Source organism: Pieris napi, chromosome 9 (genome assembly GCF_905475465.1).
Source record: "Pieris napi chromosome 9, ilPieNapi1.2, whole genome shotgun sequence".
In the NCBI taxonomy this organism is placed as follows: Eukaryota; Metazoa; Arthropoda; class Insecta; order Lepidoptera; family Pieridae; genus Pieris; species Pieris napi.
This window is the reverse complement of record NC_062242.1, coordinates 5,045,345-5,065,691: the sequence shown is the minus strand read 5'-3', so window position 1 is coordinate 5,065,691 and position 20,347 is coordinate 5,045,345. Positions and strand designations below refer to the sequence as shown.

Genomic DNA, 20,347 nt, shown 5'->3' with positions numbered 1-20,347 from the left:
GCTAAACCCATGGAGCTCCAGTGTGACATCTGCTTTAGTACTTATCCAGCGTGGGAGTCGAAATTTGGTAAGTTCCAGGAGTTCCTCACGGTAAGTAATCCAATAATCAAGTAAATTATTTGGTAATTCTTGATCCCATCCGATGCCTGAAAGCCACAATTTTTGTATTAATATTTTTGCTTTCACAATTGCTGGAGCTATCCATCCCATTGGGTCGTATAGCCTTGCAATATCCGATATAACCTTTCTTTTTGTTACAGGTATGCTGATTGGAGGTAGTTGCACGGAGTATTCGAAGTCGTCGTTTCGTCGGTTCCAGGTAAGTCCTAAAATTTTAACTATTTCATTTGATTTCAGTTCTACATTAATATCTAAGTCTAAACCTTCTTTATTTATTTCCTTTAGCAGATTTTCATCATTGCTTGACCACTTTTGGAGTTCGAAACCGCCTGTCTTTAGTAGGTTGGTAATATCGTTAAATAATTGCTTTCCTTCTGAAACTGATTCACACCCAGTAAGCAAATCATCCATGTAAAAATCCTTTAAGATTTTTTCAGATGCGACGGGATACTCTCCTCCTTCATCGTGTGCTATCTGCTGCAGAGTTCGAACTGCAAGGTAAGGAGCAGACGCAGTACCAAAAGTGACACGTAAAAGGCGAAGATGCTGTAAATCTTCTGTAGTGTCTGTGCGCCACACTAAACGTTGATAGTCTACATCTTCTCTTGTTACCCTCACTTGACGGTACATTTTGATTATGTCGGCAACCAGACAAATAGGATGTAGCCTCCATCTTAAAACAATGTGACGTAAGTCAGGCTGTAGCGCCGGTCCGACCATCAAATCACTATTCAGTGATACACCGTTCTGGTCTCGACAGGATGCATCGAAAACAACTCTGAGTTTAGTCGTCGATTTATCAGCTCTAACGACCGCGTGATGAGGTAAGTAAACCGTTTCTTTTTTGTCAATTTCTTCTATAGGTACTAACTCCATATGTCCCAACTTCAAATACTCTGATATTACATCTGTATATGATTTCTTTAAATCTGGTGATTTCAATAAACGCTTTTCTAACATTAAGAATCGTTTAATTGCTATCTCACGTGAATTACCATATTTGCAGCTCGGATCGACATCTCTGAATGGGAGTTTAACGATATAACTTCCTGATGGATCTCGCTTCGTGGTTTCTTTATAGATGTCTTCACATCTTTGTTCTTCATGAGTGAGGTGAGTTCTTTTAAGGTTAAAGTTATCAGACTCAAGTTCCCAAAATTGTTTAAGGTTAAAATCATCATTGTTAATTTGAGTGTGCATTGTTAATATGTTTTCGCAACCCAAACCATGTTGGTCGTGATGATCGTTCTCAATTTTTCCAGATAAGATCCAACCTAGCCTAGTGTTCTGAGCTATTGGTGTTCCTGGTGGTCCTCTCATTAGACCCTCAGCTATGATTTGACAATAGACATCAGCACCAAGCAACATATCAATATGACTTGGTTTGTTGAAATTTGGATCTGCTAACTTCATCCTTGGTAGATTTGGCCACAGATGGACAACGAATTCCTTTACAGGGAGGAATGAAGTTAGTTTTTTAAGAACATGAGCTGTTACACAAATAGTAAATGATTCATCTTGAATTGATTGCAGATTAATCTGCACTACATATTTGGAATCAAGTGGGGCATTGCCGTCACCTCCAACTCCAGATATGACACTGTTGCTTTTGATTTTCTTTAGCCCCAGCAACTGGACTGCAGACTCCGTAATAAATGAAGCCTGTGAGCCCTGATCTAATAAGGCTCGCAGTGTCATACTTGATCCAGAATTATTGTTGGCCCTTACGAGGGCTGTTGCCAATAGAACTTGTTTTCTGGTATTAGTAAAACAAGTGGTAATATTTTCAATGTTGGTCTCGTCTGGTCTCGATGTTGTTGCCGTTGCAACAACATTGATATCTTCTGGTGATTGGTTGTTAGCTGATACATTATCTGTTGATACACTAGCGTTGTAATGCAAAAGTGAATGGTGTTTTCGTTTGCAAATCTTACACCTGGTGGGCAAACGACACGCCTCAACCGAATGATTAGCGCCTAAACAGTTGAAGCATAAGGCGGAACTTTGAACAAACTCACGACGTGTTTTAAGGTTACCCTTAGCAAATTTCTTACAATTTCCTATTTTATGCGTACTATCTGAACAAAAGACACAATTTGATTTTTCCTTAAAAGTTACATGATGAGATTGAGTGCTTTTGACTGGTTTGTTTATTAAAAATTCAAGTGACCTAAACCTTTGCTCTAAAAATTCAAAAAACTGATTTAATGTTGGCAATTCATCTGTTAAATTACAAATTTTAGTTTCCCATAACTCTCTAGACTTAGTATCTAATTTTGAACTTAAAATATATAAAACAATGACATCCCAATTGTCAGTTACTATTCCTATATTTTTCAATGCATTTAAACATTCATTTGTGGTGTCTAGTAATTCTTTAACAGCATTTGAAGATTCGGAAACAATATTCTTTTGAGAAAAAAATCTTTTTAAAATACTATTTGTAATAAATTTCTTATTATTAAAACGTTGTTCTAACATACTCCAACATAGTTCATAATTTTCACTTGTAACCGGCAAATGTCGTAGTAACTGCTCGGCTTCACCGGTCAGGTAACTTTTTAGGTAATGCAACTTTTGCACTGCTTGCAACGATTTGTTGCTGTGTATCAATGACTTAAACAGGTCACGAAACGTGGTCCATTGTGAATAGTGGCCAGAAAAAGTAGGTATTGTTATTCTAGGTAATTTTACTTCACTGTTAATGTTGCTTACTACATCACTCGTAACTATAGGGCTATTTTTAAATTTAGTAAGTTTTTCCTTTATATCAATTTTGTATTCACTATATAAATCTTCCGTCTCTCCATATACATCTTTCAAGCTGTACTCCGATTCATCATAATCTTCCTCACCATAGTTACATATTAATTTATTGTGTGTCTCTTCAAATGTTGACCATTGTTTTTCTAATTGTTCCAATCTGGTTTCCAAATAACTTCCTGTAATTCTATCTTTTGGTGTTTTCTTAAAATTTGTATAAGCCCTTTTTAATGTTTTGTTAATATCTTTCTGTACTCTTACAAGCGATTCCATTGTGATTTTTCTAAGTTACACTTGTAAAATTTCCAAGTTCCAAATCGCAAATTTTTCTAAGTGTTTGGTGTACCTAATAATTTCGACTTAGGCAAAATCGGGCATGGATTCCCCGTGGTTAACCACTTTTGCCTTAATTTTTCTAAGTTATTTTACTTGCGTTATTAGACTTCCAATTTGTTAGGCAAAGTTTTAAAGTACTTACAGTTTTAGTCACCTTTACACTTACACACACCACAATCACTTATTTTACACTTTTTATACACTAGGGTTTCCACTCACTGCTGTATCCGGCTACGAATGACCATGTACAAAATAAAACCAATCCCAAGGCTGAGACAATTTAATACAAAAACAATTGAGATACTTATACTATTTTTGAATCATAACGATACCGCGATTCAAGGAACCACAGGCGACATCTATTGGTTCAACATAAAACTATAATAATTTAAACATACCGCGATTCAAGGAACCACAGGCGACATCTATTTGTTGAACATATAACTATAATTGTTTAAACAAATTCATTATGCTATATTTTAATACTCGGAATTATTGTTGAAGAAGTCGCACGAGACTTATACACGGAAAAATACACGAAAAAAATACGGGCGGAAGCTGGTTTAAAATAACATGATTTTTTAAGGAATAATGTTTAATTGTTTTTGTTATACTATTTACGTAGCTTAATTTATTGAATATTATTAACATGATAACATAATTGTGCAATTGTGTGTGGGTACACTAAAATCTTCAACGAATCAAATTCGTTGATCTATAGTAAATTATAAACTCGACATCTTCAAAGTCGGTAGCACGGGAATTGTCTTCAAAATCAAAATTAACCCTAAATAAATCTCTTTAATATTCGAAATATAAAAATGATAAAGTTTTAACTACATTAGACATAGTACGTCCTATTATTTTTACTTTATGAACTTATTCTGTCATAGTTTGAAGGCGAATCAGTCAAATTTTGGTTCAGTCGCGAGGTCATGGTGCGAATTTTCATACAAATTGAATGACGAAATCTGTTTATCAAACATAAACATAAACGGGCTGATTTTTTCGACGTCATGGTATGAAGAAGAGGTGCATCTCAGTTGTAGGTTGTCAATAAGCTCGCATTAAGAGCTCATGATAGCCCCCCCCCCCACAGGACGTAAATATTATCGCTAAGGTCTCATAATAAATTCAAATTACTAGGATACGATTGTTAATAAATGCCGTGCCGTATAGCCATTTTGCCAATATGTGACCTATCAAAATTAAATTTTGTAGCAATCTACATTTTAATTTCATAACTATACTATACAAATATGGATACGATTATCCATCCTTTATTAAATTGTGTTTTTATTAATCAATCGATATCAAATAAATTACATTTTAGATTGTATAATAGTGTACTGTAGAGATAAAACAAATAACAGTTGACACGTGCCGTTCAAACGCGATCTTCAATTGTTTGGTTTGTATTCTGAATCTAGGGAAATTGGATATGACAGAAATTGTGATCACGGAGACAGATTTAACGCCTTTAATAGGCAGTCGACATTTGTTGTTAGATTATATGAAGCTGAATTATATAACTTAAAAGGGAAAAATTTCCTTTTTCATATCTTTGTAATGACTAAACTAAAAACTTCCACATTTTACAAATTCAGCTAGGTAACGCTATAATAACAGCGATTATGCACTAAACTTATAATAATTGTTATTTTTTTCCTATAAAAAAAAAACGAAATAATCTGACGATTAGAGATCACTCTCTACAGACTATTGTCCAAATGTCATTTATATTCTCATAAACATACTCTAACTCTACGAAAAATCTCGCAGAAGTTCCACCATTTCAAAACTACGGTAAAATAAAGGACATTACTTATCTAATGTCACAAAATATATGATATACATATATATATATATATATATATATATGATATATAAAATGTATAGGTTAAGAGAGGCTGAGAGATGGTTTCTGCTTCGCTGGATAGAAACTCACTAAAGAATTTTAATGTTTTCCTGCAACTTCCAAAGAACGTAATTCGATTTAAAAATTTCTCCTTCACTGATTTATAAAGTTTTTCGATTTAATACATTGGCATTTTTTATTTTTATAGACCTTAGTCAATAAATTAGAAAAAAATACTCTGAGAAGCAATCGGCTATGACTCTATTACCCATGTAAAGAATATTACTAGCAACATTTAACTTGTTGTATGAAAATAGATAGTTCAATTGATCTAATTATAGTGGCAGGAAAAAAACTTTATGTACGTAAATATTATTATACTTGCTCTAGAACCTGTTACTATTAATGAAAGCCGCATTAATGTATTCATTTCAAAGAAATAGATAAAGAGGAAAACGTTATATGATATTATGTAACTTAAAGATTGAATTCAAAACGCCGCTAGCTTGTTATCGTAGCCATATCAAATAGCCCGCTAGTGTAGTGCATAGCCATATATCTTCACTTCTGTCTGTTACAGTTTATCTTTATAGGCCAGACTGAATTTTAGTCGTCTACGCTCGACGAATTTATATATAGTTTTTTCAGATGAACACTTTAGCTTAAACGATGTAATTAGTCTAATTTATTATTCATCAAATCAAGGCAACCTAAGCCTTTCCGTGCAGTAACTTCTTAGTTTATACCGAACAGACAAACTCGGCGGAGAACCTAAAGAAACTTTACCTTTTTATTATATTTAAAGTCATTTAAAAACATAGATTGTATAAAATGCCTTTTTTTGCTTATGTCAGAAGCATGCTGGAGTATGCCAGTTTCATCTGGTCTATGAAATATAAAAAAGCTGTCGAAAATAAACAAAATCAATAGTATCAATGTTTCAATAGTTATTCTTGCAAATATTCTAATTTAGACTCAGAATGTTGACGGAGTCATCAAGATAATTATTTTTGCACGATATTCTTAATGGGCCCCTATTCGCTGTCGTTAATTTCTCTATGAATTCCTCTACCGTATGCGACTAGATAGTCACAATTGTTCCATGTGACTCGTACGAACACGAATTACCTGCATAATTCGCCAATGTTTTATCTAACTACGACACTAATTATGAGGATTTTGGTATTTTTAGAGGCAGGAAGACTTTGACTTTTAGCAGTAACAATTTAGTTTTTCTTTGAAATATTAAGTATTAAGTGTCGTTTGTTTCATATATACGTATATTGTTTATCTATGTAATCTGTTTTGGCTTTGTATATTGTTTAAGTGTTTTGTTTTATAACAGGTATGTCAGCTGTAAGATTACTAATAAATAAATAAAATAAAATAAATATTCGTATAGACTATAGATTAAATTTTATTATTCATCCCTTACAGATGATTTAACGTACACCTCTGAGTGTCGTTATCGCAGTAATATTCACATGGTACAAGTTATATGGCGTAACATAAATTTTCCTCGCTGGTAAAGGAAGCACAATTCGAACAATTAATGATGTTGACTCTAACAACAGCTGTTCATATTGCATGTTACCCGAGTCACGTTAGGTTGTTATGACCAAGCTGTCACATTGAAATTATAACCCGTGTTATTAATAACGTTCGATTTTATTCCCTAATAAACTTGACGAAGCCGTGCTGATGTGATACGTTAGTGAAACTGTTTACAGAAAAAACTAACGACAGTTTAAGTAAAAGAAGCGATATTCACGATTATATTGTAATAACTTTTGTTTAATTCCAAATACCTCGGAGTGTTCCTTAAATTTACAATACAAGTCAAGAAGAGAGGACGCAAAAATAGACTGATAGAGTTTCTTTGTAATCTTATACAATAGTCCATCCTAATTGTAACTATTACAATAGTTACTTTTAGTCTAATTAGACAATAAAGTAAAGACGGACCTATAGACCACAAGCCCATGAACAAAAAATACCTGTGAAATGACCCAACCTGAATTACGCTTAGAAGGCTGTTACTATATCTGAAAATAGCTCTGAGCACTATGCCGTCATTTCTGAGCGGTACATGTGAGTACGTGAGTGAATGGACTTTCTCAGGTACAATGGGGGAATTTCGACTAATTATTAATGTACGGCTTTGTTATAAGTGTATAGATGATTAAAAATAAATGTCGAAAGACCTAGTGCCGTACAAAAGTGATGGTGCCGGAAGTCGGTGCAAATTTTTAATTCGACGACAGTTGCAGAAGCAATATAGGTCATTTATTACTGTACGGCATTTGTGTGATTCCTTTTGGACACATATACAGATACTTTACCCGTAAACGCCGTACATATTTCCAGCGGAGCGGTCGAAAGCCAAGGGTCGGAACCCTACCCCTACACCAGTATACCCTAAGGTCATTGTAAAATGTACGGCAACATGTTCAAAATATTATTTAACACGGACAATAATGTTTTATAATTATGCCGTCCAAATATTATAGTTAATATTTGTGTAATTAAATATTTATCGAAATTTCAGGATTTACCAAGTTCTTACTGCTGTAAGATCAGAGAATAATGTACGGCAACTTGTTTTTTTACATAATGTTACTAAATATTACCGTTGTACATTATAGCCGTTCATTATAAATGGTAACAAATAAAAATATTATGATAAAAAATATATGAAATTTACGAAATTTAGATGACTTTTCAAATGCTCCTAGAGTAATATGGGGAGTAATATTTTCAAAGATTATTGTTATTTTATATGTAACAAATATAAATAAACAAAAAAAACCAGATGCCGTACATTTTACTCCAGATTATTCTTTACAGCTGATAAAAACTTCGACGACGTTTGAGGTGTCCCTTAAGGTCATTAATAACTGTACATATCTGAGTATACTACCATAAGGCTTTAAAGTATATTTACAGCCTTATCGTACCAGCAGAGAGAGGTAAAGGAAAAATATTTTTAACAAAAATAAAAATATAATACAGGGCGTCCCAAAGTTATGAGACATGAAGGGAAAGTACCTTAAATATCGCAGATAGGGTATTTTACTAAAAGAAGACTTTATGTTATTTTTAAAAGTTAGTAATTCTGCATTCAAAGATTTTTTAAAAACTACTTGCCTCGTCTGGAAATCGAACTGGCTTGAATTAAAAAAAAAAAACACCCCTACTTTTATGATGCCAATCGAAAGAATGGCCAAAACCTACTAACTTTTCTAACGGAACAGACTCGTAGGGGATTTTTTTAGGCCGAATACGATAGATAATGTTTTTAATTTGATTAAAAAGATATATTCACGCTGTTCCTTTCTTTTGAAATACTATGTTACTTAAGAAGAGTTATTAGTTTTTGGCCATTCTTTCGATTGGCATCATAAAAGTAGGGGTGTTTTTTTTTACATTTAAGTCGGTTCGATTCCCAGACGAAGCAAGTAATTTTTAAAAAATCTTTGAATGCAGAATTAATAACTTTTAAAAATAACATAAAGTCTTCTTTTAGTAAAATACCCTATCTACGATATTTAAGGTACTTTCCCTTCATTTCCCATAACTATGGGACGCCCTGTATTGGTAGGCGGTGGTAGCGGACTAGCGAAAGTGTACGGCATTTATCTTTTATTGAAGATTGTCTAAAGTATTAATAACCTGTGTTATTGCCGTACAGATAAAAGTCACCGGAAAATGACTCTTTTCTGAGGAAAGTAATTTACCCCATACACCTATGTGTTCCACAAAAAATGTACGGCATGCTGGAAAATGTTATCTATTTGTGAAGTACTCTCAAGATCATTTAATTTTATGTTGTTTCATATCATCATCACCTATATGCTAATCAGACATATGTTGCGACCCTTGGCTTTCGACCGCTCCGCTGGGAATATGTACGGCGTTTACGGGTAAAGTATCTGTATATGTGTCCAAAAGGAATCACACAAATGCCGTACAGTAATAAATGACCTATATTGCTTCTGCAACTGTCGTCAAATTAAAAATTTGCACCGACTTCCGGCACCATCACTTTTGTACGGCACTAGGTTTTTCGACATTTATTTTTAATCATCTATACACTTATAACAAAGCCGTACATTAATAATTAGTCGAAATTCCCCCATTGTACCTGAGAAAGTCCATTCACTCACGTACTCACATGTACCGCTCAGAAATGACGGCATAGTGCTCAGAGCTATTTTCAGATATAGTAACAGCCTTCTAAGCGTAATTCAGGTTGGGTCATTTCACAGGTATTTTTTGTTCATGGGCTTGTGGTCTACTAGACGGACCGTGTCTTCTTAACCTTAAACATTGATTGTCTTCACTTTATAAATTCAACCATTATGTAATATTACATATGATTTTACAGAACATAATGTCCACTTTGTACCAACAAATATGGTCACGTACTTCAATATCATTTCAGCGGCAGCGCGTCGTGAAACTTAATATTAGCGCGTTAATCAATCTAAAATTTAGTAGTTCTAAACTTCTCACCCAATACCTTGAGTATTCAGTATTAGTTTTGTAAATAATAATGGTATATATACAATATACATGTATCAATGAAATACAAATCTAAAAATAACTTTTACGTATATTGTGACTATGTAAAGCTTTCTTTGTGAGATTTTCTTCAAAGGATTTATATGTACGTTATCGTTTAATGTGATCGACGTGTTTGTGAAGATATAAAATATGTACGGAAATGTTTTTTTATTTTCTACGAGAATTCAAGTGTTTTAACTGTTCAACCCTATTTGGTTTATTATGAATTAGACATTTTAGGTTTTAAAAAAAAATCTATGAGCCCTGGTTAAGTTTATATGTAAGTGAATACTATGTCTTTCATCCTTCATCAATAGTTTTTTATCATAATTTTAACCCTTAAAAATAGTAAACCTCTCTCGCTGGTGTAGTTTCTATATCTGTTGGCTTTCTATTTCGTGGTTTTGGAAACCAAATAAATCTGCTTTTATGCATACTTGTACTCATTAAAGTAATTATTGAAATTATATTGAAATTCTGCAAATCAGGTTTATAATTCTTATTCTTATCTTACAATATTTTATTTCGGTCAACAAATATTGATCAAAATCAAGATCTCTGTACCTTCTTCCTTATATTTACACCATAATACAAAAATGTTGTTGCTATGCTATAATGATAATTAGCATACTAACAACAAAAATTTAAAGTTCAAGTTAGGGTATTCCTTCTTTTAAATAAGAATAATCAAAGTGCTTAAATTAATCGACCATAATGAAGTAATGGATTTGAGTGGCTTTAAACAAAGGATAATTCGTGAAACTTTTTGCGTCCGTTTCTTAGCCTTCTGAAAGTCATTTAAGCTGAGCATTCATCTGAAGTTGGCAAGAAGATGTCATAATTAGTAGTCAGAAGGAAGTAATGAATTAGAGATATGGTGTCTATATTAAGCATTGTCTCACCTTGTGGCTAGTTTTAAAGCACTTAAATAAAGTCTAACCATAGAAAACTTAATTTATTTAATCTTGTATTAATATTAGTTTATATCTAAGTATTACCTTGGTTTATTGCCAAGTCTTGTCTTATCTTTAGAGATATGAGGACCCACGAATATATCGCATAATAATAGTTTTTTTATCTCCGGAAAATGTGTTCGTTTTATTATACGTTTGCACTTCCGTAAGCGATCGGGCACAGTAGAAACTAATTTCTGCACCTGTTTCTAATAGTAATTACACATTTATTTACATCAAAAATATACGACAATAATATTCATAAAATAAATAATATTGTTTAGTAATTTTCTCAAAATTCTACTTAGCTATTGAGGGCGTTGTTAAATAAAATTAACATATGATTACTTTCCATACCATAACGTTATCACCATTTCTTATCTGTCTCATTGAAAATTGAATAAATTACAACAAACTTCTTTAGCTAACTAATCCAGTGCGTTGAACCAGGACAGGTTAATTATAACCCATGAGCGTGCAAAGTAAATTTGAGTAAATAAAGCAAGAATGGTATTGTAATATATTATAGTAACTCTTTGATTCACGCAAGTACTACATACTTAAATGTAATTTTTTTAATGATAATGTATTAATTTTAATGAATAATTCCAGATCAGTGGAGTGAGACGAAGAAGTAATAAACTTTCTTCATAACAAAGTATGGTTGTGCCAAAACTTATCTAACGTTAATCACGGTACTATGGGGCCCCTGTGGTGTGACTAGTTAAAAAAAATAACAAATGAACGTGTGTGTGCGTGAATTATGTTATAAACGTGTTGCGCTGTCAGCCTAAGTTTTTACCAAATCGACTGGCATAATTTTAATGTATTTTCTGAATTTATTTCTTATATATTAATCAAAATACTTATTCATCTCACATGAATAAGTATTTCGATTTATGAAGATATTGCGTTTCAATAAACGATTGATTATTATTACAGACGGATTAAAATACGAACGAAGATGTATGAAATATATATTGCTTCATTTTATATATACGTATATAATATTTCTGTGCCTAAAATTTCAAGATTAAGATACACGCGTACATATTAGTTTCAAGGCTCTTATCCTTTTTTTTCTTTATAGTAAAGGTATATTGGTATCTCACTTATCATATAATATTAGCCTTTCAAATTAAGTCTATTTTTATTTTACCGTGATCCAGCTTTAGATCAAGCGTTAGATCATTGTGGCACGAACGCAGTAAGTAAATACCAAAAAACCCCTTACCTAACATTCTAATAACTCTTCGCTGAGACGCTCCATTTCTGTAACGCGACGAACCATTCTTCTCATGACTCTCGACTGATGTTTTCTTAACTGGATGCAAAACACTTGAGGTATTTAACTTAACGGCAATCAAAGCGTACAACACAGTTATCAATGACATCGGTGCTACGAAGAACACAAAACTAGATATAACAAATACCTCATGAACACCGTGTCCTTTTACAGTACACACACTTATATCTCGTCCATTCTCGTTAAAAGTCACTATTCCAAACTGTATCGCTTGCGGGACAGCTGTGCAGAGAGCAAACACCCATATTACGAAAATATAGCGTACAGCCCTCGAAGACTTCGACATAGTATGTGACATAAACGGCCTGCATATTGCAATATACCGTTCCACAGTAAACGCTGTTATTGTGAGCACTGTTGCATTGGCAGAGGTCTCAGAGATCAGGCCCATTGATAAGCAAAGTGGCTCACCAAGAGGGTAAGTGTTGGGATCCCACAGGCGGTACAACTCTATGGGAAGTCCACAGATTAATAGAAGAAGGTCTGATAAGGCGAGGCTAAATAAGTAGAAGTTTGTAGCTGTGTGCATTGAACGATTTCTTGCGATGACCACGCAAGTACTGATGTTTCCTAGTATACCAGCAATAAAGATGATCGAGTAGATGACAGTCAGCGGTACTATGATGTCCCAGGATTCCTGGTTCGAATCCACAACCTCATACGTGGTCACGTTCGTGGCGTTCCATACACTATCTTCTACTTCCATCTTCGATGTTATCCCATGACTTATTCTGAAACAAGAATAGATTATTTATTTATTATAATAATGATCTGTCTCGACTTTAAAGTTAATTTGTTTAAAGTTAATTAACAATGTTATACAAATTAATTGTATGTATAATCAATGGTGTGTATAATACTCAATATGGCACAGATTGCCTTTTTCTTTAATAATGTTGGATATTTTAAAGCCGTAATGTTCTCTTTGAACGACGACAAAATACTCCGAATTTTCTGCCTTATTTAATTTACTTTTGTATCAAAATAAACAAGGAAAATTACTTTTCGCAGTGTTTCGGCCAAAAACAATTACAGTACCTTTATAATATGTAATTGGATATTTTATTGTGATACAAGTTTGTCGTACTAGTAATTAATGTATACCATTTCAATTCCTCAAAACTAAATTAATTAATCAATTGTGTAAGTATTTTCATAAATATTTGTCTATTTTCATTGTTCTTTTTTAACCAACTGCCTTATTCTTAATATATACTTTCAGGGCAACTTCAGTAGTCGCGTTTTAAGCTTTATCAGCAAATACGTTTTAAACCATAATAATAATTGAAAAGGTTAACTCATCCGTAGTTCTATTATTTAAACAAAGCAACTTATACATTAACGCGTCGAGCTAGTATGACAAGTTTTGTTGTTGTGTAATTAATACTTCGTAACTATAAAATATTATTATTATATTTCTTTACATTTACTTTATATTAGTAATGTCACCGTAAAATTGTAAAAACCGTTAGATTGTATCTCGCGAGATTGTAAACTGTCGAAAGATTGTGAACCTCAACGAACTGCTTACAAATTAACGTATTATTATTCGGTAGTTATATGAAATTGTTGGGAAGTAAAATTAATCTGTAATTGACCAAAGAAGTTTGAATGATAACTAAGTTAGTGTAGTACAATCTACCGAATAATAATACGTTAAATTGTAAGCAGTAAGCTGAGGTTTACAATCTTTCGACAGTTTATAATCTCGCGAGATAGATTACAATCTAACGGTGTTTACAATTTTACGTTAACAGTAACATTTAAGGCTTTTTTTTGTTTTAAGTATGTGATGATTGTCAAAAATCATCTTGAAGAACACTCGTATATGTTTATATACAAATGGAATTAAAATAGACAAGGACATATGCATAACTTAGACGTTGAAAATAGTTTAGATAATACTACTACGTTGGATTTGGTGGTATGTAAATAATTTAAATAATTATTGGAGAACGCGTGTACACAGCGTGTGTCTGTAAAAATTATTTTCTAAGTTTAATATCGTTTCTGAATCTCACCCTAAGTGTGGTAGGCACTCGAAGTCGTTTTAGTAAGTATTTCACACTGAATACTCCTGACTGAGATTAGTACCACATGGCACTCTTAACGGGTGAAGGCCATTTCCATTACGAATATAAAATCCCAGCCTTGCTATTCTGTAACCACTTTTCGAACTCTCACAGCGGTTTTCACTGCGGCGGACGCGCTCAAATCAGTCGTAAAGCAGTCATTTTACGATTTGACATTCAGCCCTGCGATTCTGTAACTCACTTCACGAACTCACACAGCGGTTTTTGCATCGGCGGTCGCTCTCAAATCAGTCGTGAAGCAGTCATTTTATGATTTGGCATTCTGATAAACAATAAACTACTAGCTCCCACCTTTTCAATAAAACCGCTGTGTGAGTTCGTGAAGTGAGTTACAGAATCGCAGGGCTGATACACAATAAACTACAAGCTCCCACCTTATCAAAATCACTTTAAGATGGTTTGGCAATAATTAATTGCCAGATTGTTTCACAAAGCGATAAATAGTAGCAAAGTATTGGATATCGGTGTAGTAGGGTCATAGTAGGGTGCAGTAATCTTTGACTTTCACTTTATAAAAATAAATGCCTATGTAACATGAACAATGTAATGACCAGATTTAACACTTCAGCAGCCGCATTGTAAATTAAAATTATAAACTTTTAAGATGAAATTAAACTTTTAATTAAGTCATAGTTTACTGAACTATTTTGTCATAGTATTTTAGTGTATATATTTAAATATGACTTTAACATTAAGAATCCAAAGTTCAAAAAACTTGATTTGGAGGTCATATAAAATTTGAATATTCTTTACTTTAGTAAACTTTTAATTTATTAGATACTTTTTTATTAAAATTCAATAGATGTATTTCTAAATTTATGCAATATTAGTTGATTAACTAATGAGCGTATATAAACACTCTCTTAAAGTCATTAAAAAAATATTTTTGCCGGCGACGGGACGTGACAACCCCATCGCCCACTGGTGATATAACCTGTTGCAGAGATTATTTAACCAGCGCAATCATTCAACCCTTTTGCACCACAGGGGCACCCCTTTTACAAGGGTAGTACCACTGTCTCTCATACCGGCGTGAATAAAGGCAGGGCACGAAACGCGATTACAATAAGGCGATATTGTAATCGCGTTCCGTGCCCTGAAAGAGAGTCCCGGATACCATCCTCTGCCCAAAAATATGAAGGTGCAGAAGAAATATAAGCTGCCTCAGGGGCGTACCACTCGCGCTTGCGCTGGAGAATCTCCCTCTGAGCGTCCTCCACCGCTCAATACTGGGTGGTGGACGCACAATCTTACCTACGTATTCTGTTGTTCTAACTCAATTCGATCTCGCATACAAATCGCTTTCCACACTTGCTGTGGACTTCACAAACATTTGGGGGCTTAACTATAACATCGACGCTGTCCACTTACATTTGGAGACTGCAAAGCCAGCCTTGCTCTTTCTTATCGAGACTCAGATATCCTCCCCGGTTGATATTTCCTACCTCTCCTACCCGGGGACCAAATTGGAACCGTCATTTGTGCCGCGGGCGGAAGTTTGCGTTTACGTCAGAGAGGATATATGTTTTCTTCGCGCCGGACCGTTTGAAGGAACCGACCTTTGTAACCTCTGGCTGTGCGTAGACTGTGATGATCATCCGCGATTCTACGCGTGCCTGTATAAAATGGTTTGTGATTTATAATGAGTTAGAGCATCCCATAACCATATTTTTTATGTTTCTAAATAATAATGTAATAACGCTATATGGATATGGAAACCTGTCATGGGTCTTTGTCTGATTAATAATTTCATTCAGATAAGCAGCAAAGTACTACATATGGTGCCTAGTAATGAGTACTTTTCTACGCCTGACTAAGACCGCTTTTAGGTTTAATGCATGCCGGTTTCTCCACCATCTTTACTGAATCGTGCAAAGTAGTATATCTTAAAATTCGTTAATAGCCGTGAGTCGAGGTTTGAAAGATTTCAGGGTGAGATTTAGAGTATTCGCAAGTAAATATTGGATTTTACTTACAAAAGTCACTTAGGTAGGTATAATCTCTGTCTCTTTCCCTCAGAACCGCACGTTTAGCCTGACGCTGATCTTTATTAGAAAACTTTCAGCCCTCGTCAAGAGATTTTTAAGAACACAGAATAATGAAGTCCCTTGGGTTTGAATTACGCCTGGGGTGCTTTAAAACTATGAAAAGCCAGCAGAACTATTCAGCCTCTGCGTATACAATATTTGTAGACTTTTTTTAGGTTACTGTAATATAATAAAATATATACTGTAAAATAATATACCTCTGCCACACTCAGCAACATAAATTGTTGGTTTTTAAATTCCTAGACTTATCTTTGATAGTTTATATAGTATGAATTAATACTTAATTTAAGTAAAAAATTACCATCTCAATCACGCAAATACTAACATTGTTTTATAAACAACGGCTATATATTTTTTGTAACTACCCATTTATGTTCTAACTAGAATGTAACACAATTTCAATTACAATAAACAAATTTGTTATGATTACAAAATAAATAGCCACTTATTACGTGCCGGAAACAGAAGAACAGGAAGGTAAAGTCGATTATAAGGCTTTTAATTGTTCCAAGAGAAAACTTACAAATAAAAGAACAAGAGAAAGCTTGATCATGTTTTTAGGCTCTCAAACGACAGTAAAATTGCAATTCAAAGTAAACAACTGTAAAAATGGATAACTTTCAAATTAGAAAACTAAAGCAAATTAAGGAAAATTTTAATATAAGGTAAAGACTGCTATTATCGAATGAAGATTTTATGACTTTTCCATTGGAAATTATTAAATAATTATTTAAATTTGAATTTGATACACGAGTCCCGATCCGAATACACAGAATTTTAATTATCTGTCCAATATTGGATATTGGGATTGGATACAAAATTTATCATTTTCGCCGGAAAATTTGGCAATTAAAATCACTTTTATTCAATCAACGTGTTCACTCGAAATAAATAGAAAGTTGTAACTGTTCACTTACACGTCAATTTTGCCATTTCGTAATCTGAATCTGTTCGCTTTGGGAAACAAAGTTATAGTACGATGAATCCAGCATTATAGTACATGAATTCAGAGGTTCTCTTTAACTATCCGTTGCTAACAGTCTTATAAAATATAGTGACCATATCGCTTACTTGTGATTCGTCAAAAGAAAAACACCGTTTTAAATTGGTACCAAAATACGTCGTTGGCCAATAACAATCGGACTAAACACGTGATGGGCGTTTGTCTTTTGTTTTGCATAAGCCCCAAGGGCTCTCGAGCTAAAATTGAAGAAACGTGAGTGTTTAACTCGCTCACAAAGTACACATTGAATAATTTAATATTCAAGATATAAAATCATCTAGATGAGTGAGCATGCAGAACAGAAGACAGAGTTTGTACGTTTCATTCTACTGAAGTATTACACCTCCACGTATGGACTAAAGATGTATATGATGCAGAATAGGTCATAAAAACTTGTGAAGGAAATCATTAAGGTAAGGTTTCTTTTTTTATTATTCCATATTAGGGTTGCCTGGAAGAAATCGCTTGTTACCGATAAGGCCGCCCGTTGCCTAATAACTTAACCTAACTAAGCCTTAACCTGTAACCTGCTTTTTTATGTTCAATTTTGTATAAGGTAACGAAGTGTAAATAAATAAATAAGGTAATTGAAACTGTTATGTAGCATTATTTACCATAATGCATAATTATATAATTAATACTGGTCTTTTTAAATCATGTAAATAAATATGATTTAAAAACAAATACACTATTATAGAATATAAGACCTTAATTAAACGCAATCGAACATTTTTTCTCTCATTATTAATTGTACATTTTAAACCTGTTCTATAATCGCATGAACAACATGTGCATTGGTTTTATTATTTAAAATTTAAAGTTAAAATAATAAAACTAATATTCACTAATTGTTACAATTTGCCTTTTAAGAATTGGTACACTTCTCTTAAAGGAACGTAAGTCGAATTACTTTCAGGGCCTGGTCCCACATCAGGGTGGTACACGATAAAGTGCAATAGATACCGTCAATTGTGGAACGACGAAGGTGATACAGGTGGACTTATACCTCTTGAAGTATTTAAAATTATTAGTATTACTTAATGAGAAACGTATAATTTTCGTCACAAAAAAACTAAGATTAATTCGATGTCTGAGAGGTGTCAGCGCAGAATTTTGTTGTTAAAAATGCTGTACAAATTCGTTTTAAATTATTGACCGTTAAGCTTAGATAATATGAATTGTTCATTTTAAATTTTATGCAGTTATTAATAAACCTGCAGCGTGCTTAAAAAGTGTTTTGTATGGTTCGTATATTAATTGGAAAATCGCTTAAATATCAGTCTGTTACAAGCTAGTGCTCAGATAACCCCGTAAAACTCTTCAATGTTTCATTTTTAAATAATGAACGAGAATTTTTTTTCATTAATAAAGTAATTAAAAAAGTAAAAATTAATAAAATAATTTTTATTTAATAAAGCCACTAATTACTTTAATTACGCGCACTTCACACAATACTTTATCACATGTCATCACTATGCATTATTCTCTTGGACACGAAACTGAATTAACTCGTCACCCATCCAAGTACAGACCACGACCAAGGTTGCTTAACTTTGCTGATCGGACAAGAAACGGTGTATTTAACGTGGTATGGACGTTGGCAACTGAAATAACTGGTCGCATTTCGGCCCGCTTAGATATCCTTGGGAACAATATTCGAGAACTTTCTAGGATGGAATGGTACTGAATTGTGCTAGTTCTATCCGTATCGCACAATGGTAACAGGTAGGCTGAAAAGTTCATAGAAAAAAATCTGTTTTTTCTACAGAATTTAAAAAAAAATCAAAATCATTTATTCATATAGGTAACACAATGTACACTTATGAACGGCAAAAAAATATATATGAAATGCTTTTAATTTTACATGCTTACATTACAAATGCTTTTATTTTTATAGTACGAGTTGTCTATAGTCTCAAAATAGGCTTCGGTTTCGGCGATTTCCTCTTCATCAAACAAAAGTTCTTTTACTAAAAATAATGAATCTCACAAAAGATTTTACACGATTATACACAAGTACATTTATACAAAATCATACTAATTTAATACTAGTAGCGTCATCTATATGTCAGGCTTTTCAGCCCACCGAGTAGTCAGAGTACATAGTTGAACGTATGTAGTCTGTATCTCTTTCGCATATCGCTCCGTCCTTCTCTTACACCTAGAAAGTTCACTCTAGAATGACATCAAATAAAAGGGGTATAATGAGTCATTAAAACGGGTTGTAAACTTCTGAAAACGATTAATACTTCAGGTAAATTCCAACATGTGATAGAGCCTCTCTTGAAACGGTCATAAATTACATTTCAACTTGCTGAAAACCTCTCTAACTTGTACAAAAATCTAAAAATATTTCAGTCAACCCGTCTTTGTAACAAATCTATACAAAAAGATTAACTGCAAAATAAAGTTTATAAATTGTATTATCGAAAAATAGAATTGGTATTCGTGTATTAGCTTAGTTTTTTTGTAATTTTAGGCAATGTGATTTATTTAAAATGTATATCAATTTACCTATTGGAGAGAAATATTAATCAACACTGAGGTCAAGCCCCGCCTGAGGACAACTGTTTTTTTTTTTAAACTACTTGTACCTTGAAGGGGCACATCTTTAAGACACAAGTCGTAGGATAAGATTTTAAGTCTATCGTAAATTATTATTATTTGATAACCGGTTGGTTTTGATTTACGCTGAGTTTCGACACTGACCTGAGGGTGAGGCCGGTGTCCACCACCGGGACGTCACCGAGAACGAGATGACGGCGCTGATCTAGCGATATCATAATATAGCATTTAATAATTGTGTCCACCGCACGGCCGTCACCCGAGCGCCGTCATCCCGGCCGCCGTTGTTTCGAGTAGTTCGGCGTGACCGCTAGAACTCGCCACGGTTTTATGACGGGCCGATATGCCGGCAATACAAAACACGTTTGTTCTTGTCCACACACTACCGTCGCTCAGCGCCATTCACCCGATTTTTGTTTTGTCTATCATGAAATTGAAAAAAAATCGCCACCACGCACGACAAAGCTCTAGAACTGAGCCACTAATATATCGGCGCGGTGGATACACGATCGCCTTCACGTCATCTTGAACTCGGCCCGAAATAATCTCGTTCTCAGTGCCGTCCCGGCAAACGGCCTGAGACTCAAAAATCGATGCAGAATGACAGATAAGAAAAGGCCGATATTCAGAAAAATCCATGTGTGCTTTTTATTTTATAAAAATTTTGGTTTGCTGTAATATTAACTAATCAAAAAATACCAGTAGCGAATATAAATATCAATTATAATTATTATCA

General features: G+C 33.7%; 1 protein-coding gene across 2 annotated transcripts in view; it reads right to left on the bottom strand.

The window, feature by feature from the left end:
• LOC125052334 (pyrokinin-1 receptor-like) overlaps positions 1 to 20,347 on the bottom strand; it is a 45,820-nt gene that overhangs the window by 14,381 nt on the left and 11,092 nt on the right. For both annotated transcript variants that reach the window (XM_047653112.1, XM_047653113.1), the window contains exon 2: positions 11,831 to 12,633. In XM_047653112.1, the coding sequence (XP_047509068.1) occupies positions 11,831 to 12,608 (778 nt within the window). In that variant the 5' untranslated portion in view covers positions 12,609 to 12,633. The remainder of the gene's footprint in view (positions 1 to 11,830; positions 12,634 to 20,347) is intronic.